This window comes from Lithobates pipiens, unplaced genomic scaffold (assembly GCF_037356315.1).
Source record: "Lithobates pipiens isolate NorthernLeopardFrog02 unplaced genomic scaffold, aLitPip1_a1.2 Scaffold_18, whole genome shotgun sequence".
Taxonomy (NCBI): Eukaryota; Metazoa; Chordata; class Amphibia; order Anura; family Ranidae; genus Lithobates; species Lithobates pipiens.
The window spans coordinates 236,418,208-236,434,192 of NW_027507758.1; the positions used below are offsets into that span (position 1 = coordinate 236,418,208).

Genomic DNA, 15,985 nt, shown 5'->3' on the forward strand with positions numbered 1-15,985 from the left:
GAATCTGTGGCAAGACTTTAAAATTGCTGTTCACAGACATTCTTTATCCAATTTGACAGAGCTTGAGCTATTTTGCAAAGAAGAATGGGCAAACATGTCACTCTCTAGATGTGCAAAGCTGGTAGAGACATACCGAAAAAAACTTGAAGCTGTAATTGCAGTGAAAGGTGGTTCTACAAAGTATTGACTCAGGAGGGCTGATAATAAATGCACGCCACACTTTTCACATATTTGTAAAAAAAATTGAAAAACATTTTTCTCCCACTTCACAATTATGTGCCACTATCACATAAAATCCCAATAAAATACATTTATGTTTTTGTTTGTAATATGACAAAATGTGGAAAATGTCAAGGGGTATGAATACTTTTTCAAGGCGCTGTAGATGCAAAGGTTTGTACCTCTATAATATTGAAGATGAACTAATAGAATTGGATATGTCCCATATGGTCTATTGTTATACTTGTTGCCTTGCTACTTTTCTTTCTAATACATAATAAAATGAAATGCATTTTGTATTTCTGACTTTTATTTATTTTATTGTAGTGACATTAGCACTAATCTGAAATGAGCCAAAAGCCAATGGTACTGACTGACCAACAGCACATGATATGAACTGATTTAATCTCTGTTGAAATCCTAAAAAGCACTGGTATTATGCAGCAAAAATATTGCAGTCTCTGGTTGCAAAATATAAAAGCTGAAGTTTAATCTGCCCTTTTTTTTACGTACCATTACATATCTTAGTTTAGACTGCAATGCAGGCAGATCATAGCTGGTGGGATGGGTGCTGTTAGTACTTCTCGAAAACATCACGAAAACCCTGCCTATGTACCGAGAGACTAGATACACTACATCTGTGCTCAAATCCCAATAGCTTGTACATGTATTTCAACTATCATATGCTAAGGAGGTGTGACCACATGTTAACACCACAAATTCTGGATGGACCCTCTGCACACTACTACACCCTTTCCAGCAAACCATGCAATGAAAAGTAGGGATATTTAATTCACACGTATTGCAAAACATGTTTAAGCTGGCCAACTGCATCAAAATAATCCCTCTTATGGCCAGTCCTACACTGGTCTGCTACTGCAAATGGACACCATGCCAACATGGGGCATACAGACACAAGGTGTGGAAGAGCTACTAGATTTAGGTTTGTTTACTGACCTGCGTTACAACAGAAATGCCCTGTACTGTTCTCAAGAACCCTCAGCCCTGATGCAAGAAGTAGGATGAATTTTATGAAAATACCAGAATTATGTTATGGGTGGATGTCAGTCTGGAGGAGTGGGCAATTCTAGGTGGACTATGCATGGAGACTATCTCAGGTAAAACCGCATGTAATGCCGAGTCTCCATGATTGAAAGCATTATAATCTGATGAATGAAATGGGTGGGCCAAGGACATTAAGGCTGGGGAGGAAAGGAAAAGATTATCTTGGACATCCCTCCAGCTGCAGCTTCTAATACCTCTACTCTGCAACCTATAGTGATCTGAGAGTGATGATATCCGCTTTAGGTCACTCTTTAATCGATCTACATTCCACTGCACCATATGCCATTAAACAAACTAGAGAACACATCACACATAAACTTAGAGAAGATGAAGTAAATGTATTTATTACTTATTTTTCTTATGAACAGAATTACACTATTATAGACATATTTTGATTCACAGGAAATAAAAATCAACCATACTTTTTTGCTAGACGAGTACAATATTCTTTACACACTCATATTTTTACAATACACAGCTTTCTAAGGCTGAAGCAAACTGCAATGCAATGTTGATGCCATGTATATTACAACTACTTACAATTTCAGAATGGTGAATGGCAAAAAAATAAGTTATTTAAATATGGATTTCATATACAGAAAGTGCAACATAGTTAAACATTAGTTGTTTAAAGTTATTTCTCTTCCAAAAGGTATATGGACTCAACATTTTAATATACAAATAGTATATTGCAATGATATGGAAAAATGAAAGCATTATATGCATTGGTATACAGTGCCACTGGAGGAAGGACTGCAGTCCCTTTAATTAAGATGCTTAGAAATGTCCAAAAGGAAAAGGTTAGTTTATGGCAGACACAGTGATTCAGTCTAGATACAATTATCAATGGTGTGTATGCTAGGTGATAGAAAGCCACACTGTTTTCACAACCCTTAAAGTGAATTTCGTAACACATCAACTTTTAATATATCATTTGATAAAGACTCTTAGTATCTTTTACAAATATATAAGCATAAATAATTGTCTTAAAAGGAACTGCCAGTAGGAAAATCAGGATTTATGGGTTATGGTAGGCACCAGAACTTTTCAACCATATTAGAATTTAGTTCTAGCACATGCTGATAGCCCCAAGCGATCTGTAGCTTGGAAATACTGAAAGGAAGGGGAAGCCATAGCGACAATGACTACAAATGTACCAATGAGAAAAATACATCTATTAAAAGACCATACTTATTAAAAAGTATTTTGTTTTATTTTAGTATACTATATAAAAGTATCCAATTATCATAAAAACCCATATATAAAATAAAAAAATATATCACATGGTGTACAATACCAATTCCATAACTATCCTCAGTCAATATCTAAAACACATCCAGAAATGTGAATGTAGACCACAAGGATATTTAGAGAGTGGATATTGTACACAAACGTATCTATGTAATATATTTTTTCATTTTATATATAGGGATTTTATGATAATTGGATATTTTTCAATAGTATACAAAAAAGAAAAAAATAATTTTTGATAAATGTTTTTATATACATGCATTTCTTTATCGGACAATCTTCCTCATTTAAAGTCCCTGTTGCTATTGTTCCCCCTTTCTTTTCTGTTGTGGTATAAAATTGGATCATAGCCTTGAGGACTTGGCATATAATTAAATCTAGATTCCACTTCATGTTTAGGGTTGAACTAGCACGGAAATTCTAAATGTGTTACTGTTCAGGCACAGACTACATGGACAGCTCTCCACAGGCTGCTACCCCACCTACATTGCATTGTGGGAAGGGGGTGCATGTCTGAGTTCTGACTTTAGATAAAGCCAGTGCACACTCGGAAACCTCCAATGCTAACTTTGTTTCTTTATGTAACTTTGTCAGTCTACCCTTAGTTTCCAAAAAAATACTGATACAACATGCTAGGAGTTGTAGTTTGATTACATTAAAGTTTAAAACTGCACATTTATTTTCAGGCATTTTTGTAACTTTAGAAATGTTCAAGCAAGACTTTCTTGGAGAACTTATATATGCAGACAAGCAATAAAGAATGCACACTTTTACTTATATTTCCTAAAAGCTTTGATATGTTACCAGTGTTATTACTGCAACTACATGACCTCATTCAAGTGGCACTTTGTGCTTGAGGGACCAATTGAATGGCCTGAGCATATTCACACCGGTGAGAAGGCAGTGTGACTACCGCTATATACGTTTTATATCAATTATTATAATTTTTCTGATCACCAATGACATCGGGAATGGAAGTGAGAATAAATCCCAAATTTGCAGTTGCCATCAAAACTAAGAATAGAGAGGAACTCTTACAATGGGGGCACATGTTCCCATGACAATTGTCTAAGAGTGGATATTCCTTATACTGGAAATATATCCTCTTACTTCCTCTTGAGTCTACATGACAGAAAGTAACGGGAAATCTTTTGAGGCAAACATGAAAAAAAAATTTAATAAAAAATAATAGCTGTTTTATTTTTTAGATTTGGCTTCAGATTTAAGCCCTGTAATAAAGAGGACAAATATCTATTTACATTTTAATGAATTACATATGGTATATTGAGAATATTTCAGATTTCCATGAACACAATTAGAAAAGGAAATTGTTTCCCCATTGTGAGCATAAGGTAACAACTACCCCCACTAGGGTTTAGAATTAGCTTTTTGCAAATAGACTGTGTTAGAATTTATAAGAACAAGTTTAACTTGATTGGCTTTTATCTTTTTTGAACAATGTTGTGTTGTGTGTGACTGATATGATCAGTCATTTTGTGCTACAATGTGCAAATATGTCTTCCCCCTGTAATGAAGCTACATACTAAGTATTATTGCTATCATGAAGTTGTGCAGTTCATAATACTTAGAATGTAAGTTTATTTAAAAAAAAAACATTTTTTACAGTGGTGGTACAAATCTCAGAAGCAATATAAAAATGATAATTGGTATCCAAGTACATTTCTGAGCCTTTTGTATGGTTGCGGATGGAAGCACTTGTTACCTTACTATTTTAAACTAGCTGTAGGCTCTTATCCTGGACTGACTGGTAATTATATCTTCAAAACATAGTCTTGCATAAAAAAAAAAAAAACATACTGTGTTATGTGTTTTGCCTTGAAATGGCTGTACAGTCAGATTAGCAGTTGTATCTGCGCCATTATATCACAAGAAGTCCCCAGCAACCTAAATTACACAGTCAACTGGTCTGTGAACAAGCATTAGATCTCTGCAGTTAATATTTAAAATATGTCAAAAAATGCAATATTATTTATACAATTATACATCTGGAATAATATAAATCTCTGTAGTTTGCAACTGAAATAAACTGTACATAAAAAGAATATATATATATATATAGTTTTTTTATTTCTAAAATAATTCATGGACCTTAAAAGTTTGGCATTATTTTGCATATAAAAATGAAATTAATACTCAGCAGTACACAAGAAGATGCATGTTTTTCCTTTGTAATGCCAAGTGATTTTAGATTAGTAAAATTTAGTAAAATCTGAACTCTGTACATCTGTACCTGGTGAAAATGTTTGATTTAATCTATAATATACATTTTCCAGGCACATTAAATATCTGAATAGTTGTCCGTGTCTTGTATTTTACCAGTCATAAAATTTTGGTGTAATATTTATGGAAATGTATAAAAGACAGAGTAGCTGAAGCAAACATTGTAAAGTGAGCAAACAAAGAAAATGGCACAGCCAAGTAAAATAAGTTTATAGCATAATATAACTTTAGCAAAGGAAACAATTTAGCATAGTAACCACAAGTTGGTGTGCGCCAACAACTGCTGTTACAGCTATCGCCTGATTAGTTAAAATAGGTAACACCCACTTTTCTTTCCTCCATTTGTCAAGTCATTGTATAAACAAACATGATTATATACTTCTACTGTGCTTACATACCCGATTTATAGTTTAGTTATTACAGGATGAATATCATTCAAATGTCACCTTTTGTGCAAGACTAAACCATTGCAAAATGGAATGTTCTCCAGACAGCACAAGTAGTGTGTGGTCCATCAGACTAAAATTCAGTTCTGAAATGTAACTGTGAATCACAAATGTGAATATTGATGTTGTGATACATATAAGCTATATTATTTTGTTTCAGGAATGTTTCATTGCATTTTAAGAATTGTGTTCAAAGAGTGGTTTCCCGACATAACTGTAGTCCAAGAATGTATTAAAACAATAAAGAAAACACAAATATAAAATTATTATCACTTTTGTCGTGTAAAAGGATCGTATGGGCATAATTTGAACTACGCGGACTCTCTTAGTAGACTGCAAAACATTATTAACACAATCCTGCCAATCAGAGGGCTCACATTAGGGTTGACTTACTAAAACTGGAGGGTGAAAAATCTGGTGCAGCTGGTAGCCACCAATCAGCTTCTAACTTCTGCTTGTTCAATTAAAGCGGAGCTCCACCCTAAAGTGGAGTGTCCGCTCATTGGAACCCTACAGTACAGGTATCTGCACCCACTTCTGGCATAGATATCTGCAGAATCTACGCCCCTTTCCGCAGAATCCACGCCCCTTTCCGCAGGTCCCCCGCTGTCTGCTGGGAAACACACGGATCCCAGAGACAGCGGGGACCATCCTTATTGTGCAGCGCGACTCGCGCATGCGCAGTAGGGAACCGGGAAATGAAGCCGCAAGGCTCCACTTCCTGATTCCCATACCCAAGATGGCGGCGGCAGTACACGATAGACAATCGAGAGATCGGCTTCGGGTTCCGACATCGCGGGCGCGCTGAGCGGGTAAGTGTCCTTATTTTAAAAGTCAGCAGCTGCATTTTTTGTAGCTGCTGGCTAAAAAAAAAACGGCGGAACTCCCGCTTTAAAGTTATATTAAAAGGTAGATTTTTTTTATTAAATAACAAACATATGCACCCCCGATCCTCCTCTTCTTGGGTCCCCCACTGTCACTCCTGGCCCCTCACTCCTGTCCCCCTAGCAAGCAGCTTGCTATGGGGGTGTCTGAGCAGGCTTGCTCTTGAGCTGCTGCTCTGTGCATCCATTCACAGATGGAGCGTGGCTAGGCCCTGCCCCCGCTCTCTCATTGGCTGTGATTGACAGTAGCAGGAGCCAATGGCTTCCTCCACTGTCTCAGCCAATGAGGAGGAAGAGACCCAGGGGAGCCACTGCTCTTCCGCCAATCGCTGGATTGAGATGGGGCCCATGTAAATATTAGGGTGGCTGTTGCACACAGAAGGTCGAGCCTTTACAACCACTTTAAAGTGGTTGTAAACCCATTGATTTAAACAGTTTCAAAAACTAACTAGCTAACTGCACATTGGCTGTGCTCTCAACCAAACTGTCAAACCACCCAATGACTGGTGTCATAACGGATCACATGTGCAGCACCATGGCAGCTGAAGATTAAACAGAGGCAAAGATGGCAGCTTCCGTGGATGAAAACGATAGGGGAGTTTACTTCCACTTTAAGCTTTGACAAAAAAAACTGAAAGATGATTGGTTTCTATGCAGAACTGTACCAGACTTTGTACTCTCCAGTTTTAATAATTAAACCCCATTGTAAAATTATCTGCAGTAAAGGGAAGCCTGCAAAAAATATTTCAGTCTAGAAAGGAAGCGTGCAACATACCAAAGGCAGGCAACAGTGTGAGCTCTTCACAAACTTTAGGTGGATCCATCTCTTGCATCTCACTTCAGCTGCACTGCCCTAAATAAGGAATCATTTTTTTTTTGTTTCTCCCAGAGCTCCTCTATATTCCTAACTCACTTCTGGCATTACATTCACTTACTGTCAGATAAAAAGTAAAACTGTACGTTCAGACTGATACATCCACTTTAAAATAGCAGACAGATTTACTGATTGGTTGAACATTTACATACATTTACCTAAATCTTTACATTAATGGCAATGCAAGTGATTCCCAATGCTTCTAATATGAAAAGAAACCTGTAAATTAGAGGATTATGTAGATCACTGCTGACCTCTCCTAAAAATACTAGTTGCTTGTTTCTAAGTGCACAAAATATAATAGGATATTAAAATATATAAGCAGTAACACTGGAGATTGTTAATTTGGGAATATCAGATTGCATTCAAAAATCAGGAAGGCATTTATTTCCCTGCTGTAGCAAATTCAACTATACTGTATAAGGGTTTTTGCCTTCCTGTGGGTAAGTCAAGGGTTTGGGAGTGTGTGTGTGTGTGTGTGTGTGTGTGTGTGTGTGTGTGTGTGTGTGTGTGTGTGTGTGTTTTTAATGGTTTAATTCTGTCTTTTGGTTGAACCTGATGGATATATGTATTTTTAACCTAACTCACTTGGCAGGTCATGCTGAATGAGTGGCTACTTTCTAAGTGATCCATCAATTACTGACTTCATATCTGTCTTACAGAAACAATAGCTGTTCTCTAGGTGATATATAAATTGGTGCCAAATAGTACACTTCCATATCATGTTTATAAAATAAAGATGCCTTTTGTAACACTGCTTAAAAAGTATTATGAATATACTATATATTTATTACTGAAAAATACAATTTGATATTGTAAAATGAATCTATTTTTTGAGCTCAGTCTAGAACAGTTAAAGAATCATATCATTAGATATGACAAATACCGCCATCAGATTTTTGGCCTTTCTCCAGATGATTGAAGAAGTGTGTTACATATTCTGGATGAACAGGCTTATTAATCTATTGTACAGTTTACTTTTTTCTTTTTACGGTTTTAAACATCTGCACTTTGAATTAAATTGTTCGTTATATAGAAGGAAATACGTTTTTTTCTGTGTTGCATCAGATTAACCAAATTCTCAGAATTATCCTTGCATACCTGTCAATGCAGGTTGTTGTAACATGATTTTGTCATACAAAATACTACATACAGTATACTGTATATATGCTTTATCAAATACTATGTTACTTTTAAACAAGAGATGAAATTGAATGGATCTGGTTCTTGCTTGACAAACATGGCTGGCGTATGGGTTAAGCCAATGAAGAGGTTGCCACAGACCACAAGATCCCCACACCATGCTTTAACATACATAAGGGTATTTGTTGGCTATAAATTTGCAGAAATTGTAATCCCTTGTAATGGTTTCCCTTTTCAGCCAGGCTTCATACAATCCCTGCTCTAACAGGTGCTGTATAAATATACATTGCTAGCATGAACCCATTAAACCACCCATACATTTTCATTTTTGGGAAACGTACAGTATATAAGTTTGCATTCTGTATTAGAATTCAGAAGTTGTGCAAAGCTTAGCAATCCAGTTGTTGAAATCACTTACTGTAACTGGCGTATATCATATAGTAAAAAGCAACCACGTGGAACAATTTCTGCTAGTTACATTGTTGACTTTTCCTGAATACTGATAATGCACAGACTTTGAATGGTCTCTCATACAAGTGAAAGTTACAATAGGACAACATGGCATTCAGCAAAATGTTTGCTTTTATAAACACATTCCACTATTGATGATGATGTATTTTTATAACCAATGAAACAGACTTTGTTTTAAATTCATTACTGAAAATGAAGAATTTAAGGCAAAATAAGATTGTTACTGCAGTTAAGCCACATCAATTGCTAATGTTATTAATATGTAAAAGCACATTTGCATTCGTTTTTCAAATGTCCATTAAAATTCATTGTAACATGTTGGCCTATTGTAGTTAAGTCCTCCGATCTGAAAGTAGGAGAATGACTAGTGTGTGTAGATACTGTAAAGCACTCCTCTTTATCCACAACCTTACATGTCTTTTAGGTGCACAGATAGAATAGTCAGAATTGCAGCTTGCAATGCACATAGTTGAACGGATTTCAAAGCTCTGCCAACATAATGTCATACGCCATCTGAAAATCGTGCTTCACTGTTCATTGTGTACTGGCAACCATATTTATTGGTAAAAGCAGGTCTCCAAATACAGTTCCACAATTTAAACTGCTTCTGGTGTTATGGTCTTTATAAGTCTTGCCGCTTCTAGTATTTTGTTTATATGTCTCTCTTCTTTTATTCCAATGCCTCGTAAGTGAGTCTGTGAGAGAGCAGGCACTTTATTTAATGTTGTGAATCCAGCTTCCAACAGAGGGCATGCATACATAGGAAGGCCAATTGATATAAGCCAGTCGGAAACAGATGAAATATGCCCAGGAGATATGGGTTTTCTGCAGATCTCTGTTAGACCTCCACTTGGTATCTGCAAAGAGGACAATTGGCAATAATGTTAAATTAGTACCAGCTCAGACTTCACACATAAACATAACTTGGCTTTTGGTAATAATGAATATTGCTGTAAAAAGGAATATTGCTGTAAAAATAAATATTGCTTCCCAAAAGCCTCTATCGGTACCAATTTTATGCAAGCAGCAATACCATCGTTCAATTGTACTAACTGGTTGATTTGAAGAATAAACAAACATTTTTACTGGAAAATCAGTTCTGGCACAACCAAACCAAATGAATCTTTCTTGGTTTGGTTGAAAAATTGTTTTTAAACAAAAGTTGATCTGATACAATCTCATCTATGATAAACATATTGTATATCATTATGTGTAATGCCAGAATTTGTGGTCTAAAGGCCTGCAAATATGTATTACTCAAAGAAAAAGCATATCGGGATTTATGGATCAATGATTTTATACTGTACTTTTATCCCATGGTACTCAAGTACTGGAGAAGCTCCATTTTGTCTCTGCCTGGGAATGTTTGAAGCTGTACAAATATCTCTGCAAATGAAAATTCAGTCTGCAGTCGGAAATATTATTAAAGTGATATGCCTTTTTTTTTTTTGTTTTAAAATAACAAACATGTTATACTTACCTGCTGTGTGCAATGGTTTTGCATAGAGCAGCCCCACTCCTCCTCTTCTTGGGTCTCAGACCGGCACTCCTGGCTCCTCCCTCCTGCCGAGTGCCCCCACAGGAAGCAGTTTGTTCTGGGGGCACCCAAGCAGATGTGCTCCCGACCCGTGGCTTAAAGGTTTTCCTTTAAGTCCTGGTACTTACTTAAAATGAAGAGTGAAATAGCATATGGTATTGGATTTCTACATAGATTTGAATCAAACACATTTGTGTATCGGTTATACGTGAAAATGAAGACCTAATGCAAATAAAGAAAGTTACATAAGGAACACTTACAGCCATGCGATGCTGTTTTCGCAGAAGTCTGACACGAATATCGTCCATCCAGCCTGCAACATCTTTTATCGGCTGTCCTACGTCTTCAGCATATCTTTCCACTAAGGCTTCTGGGATACCACAGCGACCATGCTACCACAAGAGAAAAGGATTTTGAATTTTCATGACCACCATGAAACCAAAACAAGAACCAACAGTTTTTTGAATCTCCTGAATATTTGCACGCAGATCTGAGGAATCCAGCTACTCAGTCACCCAAGTGATTTTGCCCTATGAATTGTGTGCACACATATTTAAACTAAACAAAAAAAGTCCAAATTCACAGATTTTTCTAGGTTGCAAATTCATTTCCTCATCAGTCATTTTTTTTTTTTAATGGAGTTTCACTTTAGGATGTGCTAAACAGTGTTTTAGGTATGCTAAAATGAAATGCAATATGTTTGATTGAAAGTCCACGTTAGTGTACCTGAAGGCTGCAATCACACAGAGTTTTTGACCCGCAAAATCGAAATGCTCTGCTAAAATGACAAATCGCACAATGCAAATTTTCATTAATTTTAGCCCTAAAGGTGAGGCATTGAAATCGTGCTACTTCAGTGAAATTTCTAAGTCACAGATCAGTGCGATTTGCGCCAATTTGGATTGTGGCTTAGGACTTCATTTAACAGAAGTCTATTCAAGTCGTAATGAAATTGGAAAAAAGTAGTGCAGGAATCTTTTTATAACCGCTGCAACATGAATGGTTCCACTGCTGGCAATTGGGTGGGACTTGTTGACAAATAACACTGGTGTGAATAGGGCTTAATGGCATCTAAATTTATTACGTTTATTTCCCCACGAGCAAAGGGAGGAAGGAAGGAGGATTTTTTTTTTATTATTGATTTTAATCTATTTATACATTGCATCTTTATTTATTTTTGGATCACCTTTATTGCTATGACAAGGGATGAATGATTTCTCTTGTAATACCATGGACCATGACAGGTCCTCTTTTTTGTAGTGATCTGGGGTCTACTAGACCCCAGATCTCTCCTCTGGCCTATAAAGCATCTGATCCAACTCATTTGATCAAACCCAGATCAGCTAGATCAGATGCTGTCACAAGCCGATAACAGCTTGTTTACATAAGACCAAAAGCAGAAGTGACAAAATCCTTGCTGCTTCTGGTTTCTGATGTCACACAATGGGAGGAACAACATCAGTTCCTTTCACTGTCCCAGTGAAGCGGATGATTCTGGTCACATCTCACTGGGCTCCCTGATTGGACAGGAGAGGACAGCAAAGGCGGCGGCAGTGGGAAGGAGGAATCCCCTTCTGCCAACTGTAAAAGTGATCCAGAGACTCTATAGCCTTTTCGGATCACTTTTACATAAAAGTCACCGCCTCTAAAAAAGGATATCAGGATCATCATAGGCGTGCGCAGCCTATTGTATTAGGGTGTGCACCCCAAAATTCAAACACGCTTGCATGTGTGTATATATACTGTATATATACCATATTTATCAGTGTATAACACCTACTTTTTTCCCCTTAAAATGAGGGGGAAATTGTGGGTGCGTGTAACATAGTTAGTAAGGTTGAATAAAGACACTAGTCCATCCAGTTCAACCTGAGTGAGTGTCTACAATTGTCCCTATCCCTGTACATTGCACACTCACATTGGTCCCTACCTTCAAGGAGCCCACAATCCAAGGTCCCCATTATATACTAGGGCCAATTTGGGACAGAAGCCAATTAACCTACCTGCATGTCTTTGGAGTGTTATATACCGATCCCTGCCGTCTCTGAGGGAAGAGGAGCGAGCGCCTCTGAATTATATAGAGGCGCCATCTCCTGTGTACCTGGCGCTCCATCACTTACAGCCACACTTCCTGGCCCCGCATTGAGCCACTGTTCTGTCTATCATATAAGCAGTGCCAGGAGGCGTGGCTGTGAGTGGCGGAGCGCCGGGCACACAGGAGATCGTGGCTCTGGGTAATTCAGTGGCACTCGGAGACAGCAGTGATAATAAAACACAGTGGTGAGGTTGTAATTATGGGAAAGTTGAGGCTGCAGATGGGCACTGAACAGGCTGCATTGTTGGTCAATTTATAGGCTGCAGATGGGCACTGAACAGGCTGCATTGTTGGTCAATTTAATGGCTGCAAATGGGCACTGAGCAGGGTGCACTGATGGGCAATTTAGAGGCTGCAGATGGGCACTGAGCAGGGTGCATTGATGAGCTGTGACCCTGATTTGCTTCAAAGTTCTTTATTTAAAATATATTTTTTTCCTTAAACTTACCTCCTAAAATTGGGGTGCGTGTTATAAGCCTATGCATGTTATACACCGATAAATACAGTATATATCTATATATAGATCTATATATCTATATATAGCAGTAGGGCAATGGACAGTGTTGGTAGAGCAGTGGACAATGTCAGTAGGGCAGACATTGGTATCAGTAGAGCAGTGGATAGTGTCAGAAGGGCAGAGATTGGTGTCAGTAGTTTATTTTTTATATTTTATTTTTTATTATAACTTTTTTACAATTTTATTTTATTTTTTTACAAAAAATGTTCACAATCATTTTTTTATTATTTATTACATTTTTTTTTTAGGAGCCCCATTGAGGGGCTTTGGTGAAATATCAGGGGTCTAAACAGACCCCTGATGTCTTGCATTGAGACAGAGAAAGCTACTGAGAAAAAAAAGATCCCCCAGTCCTTTTTTCTGCAGCCAATCAGCCAGATTCTGATAGCACAGAGGGATTATGGTGTGCTTAGGCACACCCTTTGTGCACTCTTATGAGGATCATGGTTGCAGCCTCAGCCATGATTCCAGTATAACCACTTCAACCTTCAGGCTGTTTATAAATGACCAAAGGAAGAGAAGTGGTTAACAGAGGAAGTAAACTTTCAACTGTTTGTATTAGGATACATGCAAATGTATTCATCATGCATTTGACATGTAGCACAAGATGAAGCAAAACTACAGCTTGCTGCAGAGAAACACATTTATGAGAACTGTACCACCAAACGGGACATTACAAAATGCTTCATGAGGTTTAGGAGCAGTAAAAATTCAAGAGCGGCTTACAATGGGGAAGTGTCCCTGATGTTAGAATACAATGACTCATCGGGAAGAATTCCCCCATCCACATCAAGTGTGTAGATAGGGGAATTTGGGCCGTTTTATTTTACTTTTTTTACTTCAACCCGCTCATTAAACAAAACAAAACTGATTCATGTTTCATAGTTAGTAAGGTTGAATAAAGACACCAGTCTATCCAGTTCAACCTGAGTGTCTACAATTGTCCCTATCCCTGTACATTACACATTCAAGGAGCCCACAATCCAAGGTCCCCATTCATATACTAGGGCCAATTTTGGACAGAAGCCAATTAACCTACCTGCATGTCTTTGGTTTGTGGGAGGAAACCGGAGTACCCGGAGGAAACCCACGCAGGCACAGGGAGAAAATGCAAACTCCAGGCAGGTAGTGTCGTGATTGGGATTCAAACCAGCGACTTTTCTTACTGCTAGGTGACCACTACACCACTGTGCTGCCCATGTATGGCCAGCTTTAATATTGCATGTAAAGCAATCATGAAAACATTTAATGCTGCCCTTTAGCCTTGTACAGGCAGTCCCGGGTTACAAACAAGATAGGGTCTGTAAGTTTGTTCTTAAGTTGAATTTGTTTGTAAGTCGGAACAGGTACATTTTTTAAGTATAGCTATAACCAAAAAAAATATTTTTAAGCTTTTTGGATAGCATAGGAAAGGTTTAACACCCCTGTAACATTTGTTTTGCTGTTTTTGCCCTTGTTCAGAAATTTCACCTCACTTTCTGTCCCTATGACAATTTGATTTAGAAAATTTTGGGTTGTTGTGGAAACAAGGATTGGTGATAAACCCTTCAGTGGAGACACCTTTTTCCCATGATAACTATTACAGGAGTGAATTTCCCTTCCTAGGGTTTAGATATCCTCTCACTTCCTGTTGTCTCCCTCTGTTTGTAAGTAGGAATTGTTTGTAACCCGGGGACCGCCTGTATCTCCTTATACAATGCTAGACATATAATTCAAACTGCACAAACACAAAATCTAAGTAAACAATCATTTCCACCTCTTTCCTCCATAGAGATGGACTCAACGTGAAGAAACAATGTAATGTAGAGCATGCTGTATGGTACTGCAGTTATTGATATGATTATCAGACACTTCACCATACGTCAAAAAAAAAAAAAAGACTGACAAAAAAAAGCTGTATGCGGTTTCTTTTATTAACCAGTTGGCGTCCGTGCTATAGCCCAATGACTGACACAGCGCGGACCTGAATTTGCCATCATCAAATGACGGCCTCCCCTATGCATGCTCCCTGCGTGCATGCAGAGAGCACTGTGATCACAGAGTCACTGAGACTTGGGTGATCACCGATCCAAGTAAGGGGCCAGCCCTGATGGTTATGACAAAAAATAATCATAACCAAAAAAATGTATATCAGCTTCCAAAAACATATAAAGGACAGTAGTTTTATTTACCTTATCCGAGTATGGTTCCTCAGTAAGATCAATTTCTTCATCCTGCAGCTTGTTTTCTATTAATAATTCTTGATCCATTCCTCTGGCAACAGCCATCTTTCTGGCTGACACAGGGCCCAGTTTTACAGCATGTTGTGGAACATTTGAAGCATCTGGGGAATTAGGAAACCATGACAGCCGTGAGGTGGTTGGGGAAACACACTCATGTGCAGGAAGTATAGAGCTTTCGTTTGGTCCTAATAAGCCTGATTTTATAACAGGAAGACAAGATTCTTCAGTATTGGAAATAGTAAGACTTAGAGGAGGATGGCTCAGCCCATTAGCAAATCGCTCTCTGCATTTTTTGGCAGGAACTGGAGGAGGCTGTGAAGGGTTTTTTGCGGGGACCCTGGGCTCTACAGAAGTTACCACTGTTTTGTCCGTAGATACGCATGAAAAATCATTTGTGTTTTGGGCTGTGCGATCTTTATCATGGCTTTGTATATGAGATGTCCTTGCGATTTCAATGCGTTCAACAGCCCTGTCATGTACCACAGTATTCATATTGCAAGATATTTTGTCATGTACATCTCCTGTTCCTTCCTCCAAAAAACTAGTAGATTCTGTTTTATCTGGTGAAAAAACATTTTCATTAATACACTGAAGATCGTTTCCTTCCTGTTGAAGATTATCCAACGAGTGAGATCTTGGCCAGATCTTTAGAGATTTTCGCCCATCTTGTTCGTTAATTGCACAGACCCCAACAGGTAGACTTCTTCTGTTCTTTTTAGTTCCTGTAAGGTTGACTAACTTTGTATAGAAAGTGTGATCATGAAGCTGTCCGACATTTTCACTGACTCCCTGCGTTACTTCTTTGGTCACCTTCAGACCTGGGTAGTCCGTGAGCGGAGTAGTGGAAGGCTTAGGCAATAATGGAGAAGTCACTGGACTTTTGCCTATAAATAAAACATATTACAGTACATAACATTTACTTTGAGATGGAGGTCAAACTTTATAGTTATTACAGTAAGTACATATAGAAGTATTCTTTAGCACATTATAACAATTTTCACAATGTGAAAATACATCATC

General features: G+C 37.9%; 1 protein-coding gene across 8 annotated transcripts in view; it reads right to left on the reverse strand.

Moving 5' to 3' along the window:
• Nucleotides 1-1,607: 1,607 nt before the first annotated feature.
• Nucleotides 1,608-15,985, reverse strand: part of SASH1 (SAM and SH3 domain containing 1) — a 279,554-nt gene continuing 265,176 nt past the window's right edge. For 7 of the 8 annotated variants that reach the window (XM_077486691.1, XM_077486692.1, XM_077486690.1 and 4 more), the window contains 3 exons: nt 14,915-15,849; nt 10,392-10,523; nt 1,608-9,451 (listed from right to left, as the gene is read on the reverse strand). In XM_077486691.1, the coding sequence (XP_077342817.1) occupies nt 9,191-9,451; nt 10,392-10,523; nt 14,915-15,849 (1,328 nt within the window). In that variant the 3' untranslated portion in view covers nt 1,608-9,190. The remainder of the gene's footprint in view (nt 9,452-10,391; nt 10,524-14,914; nt 15,850-15,985) is intronic. The other variant, XM_077486697.1, reaches the window with a different exon arrangement.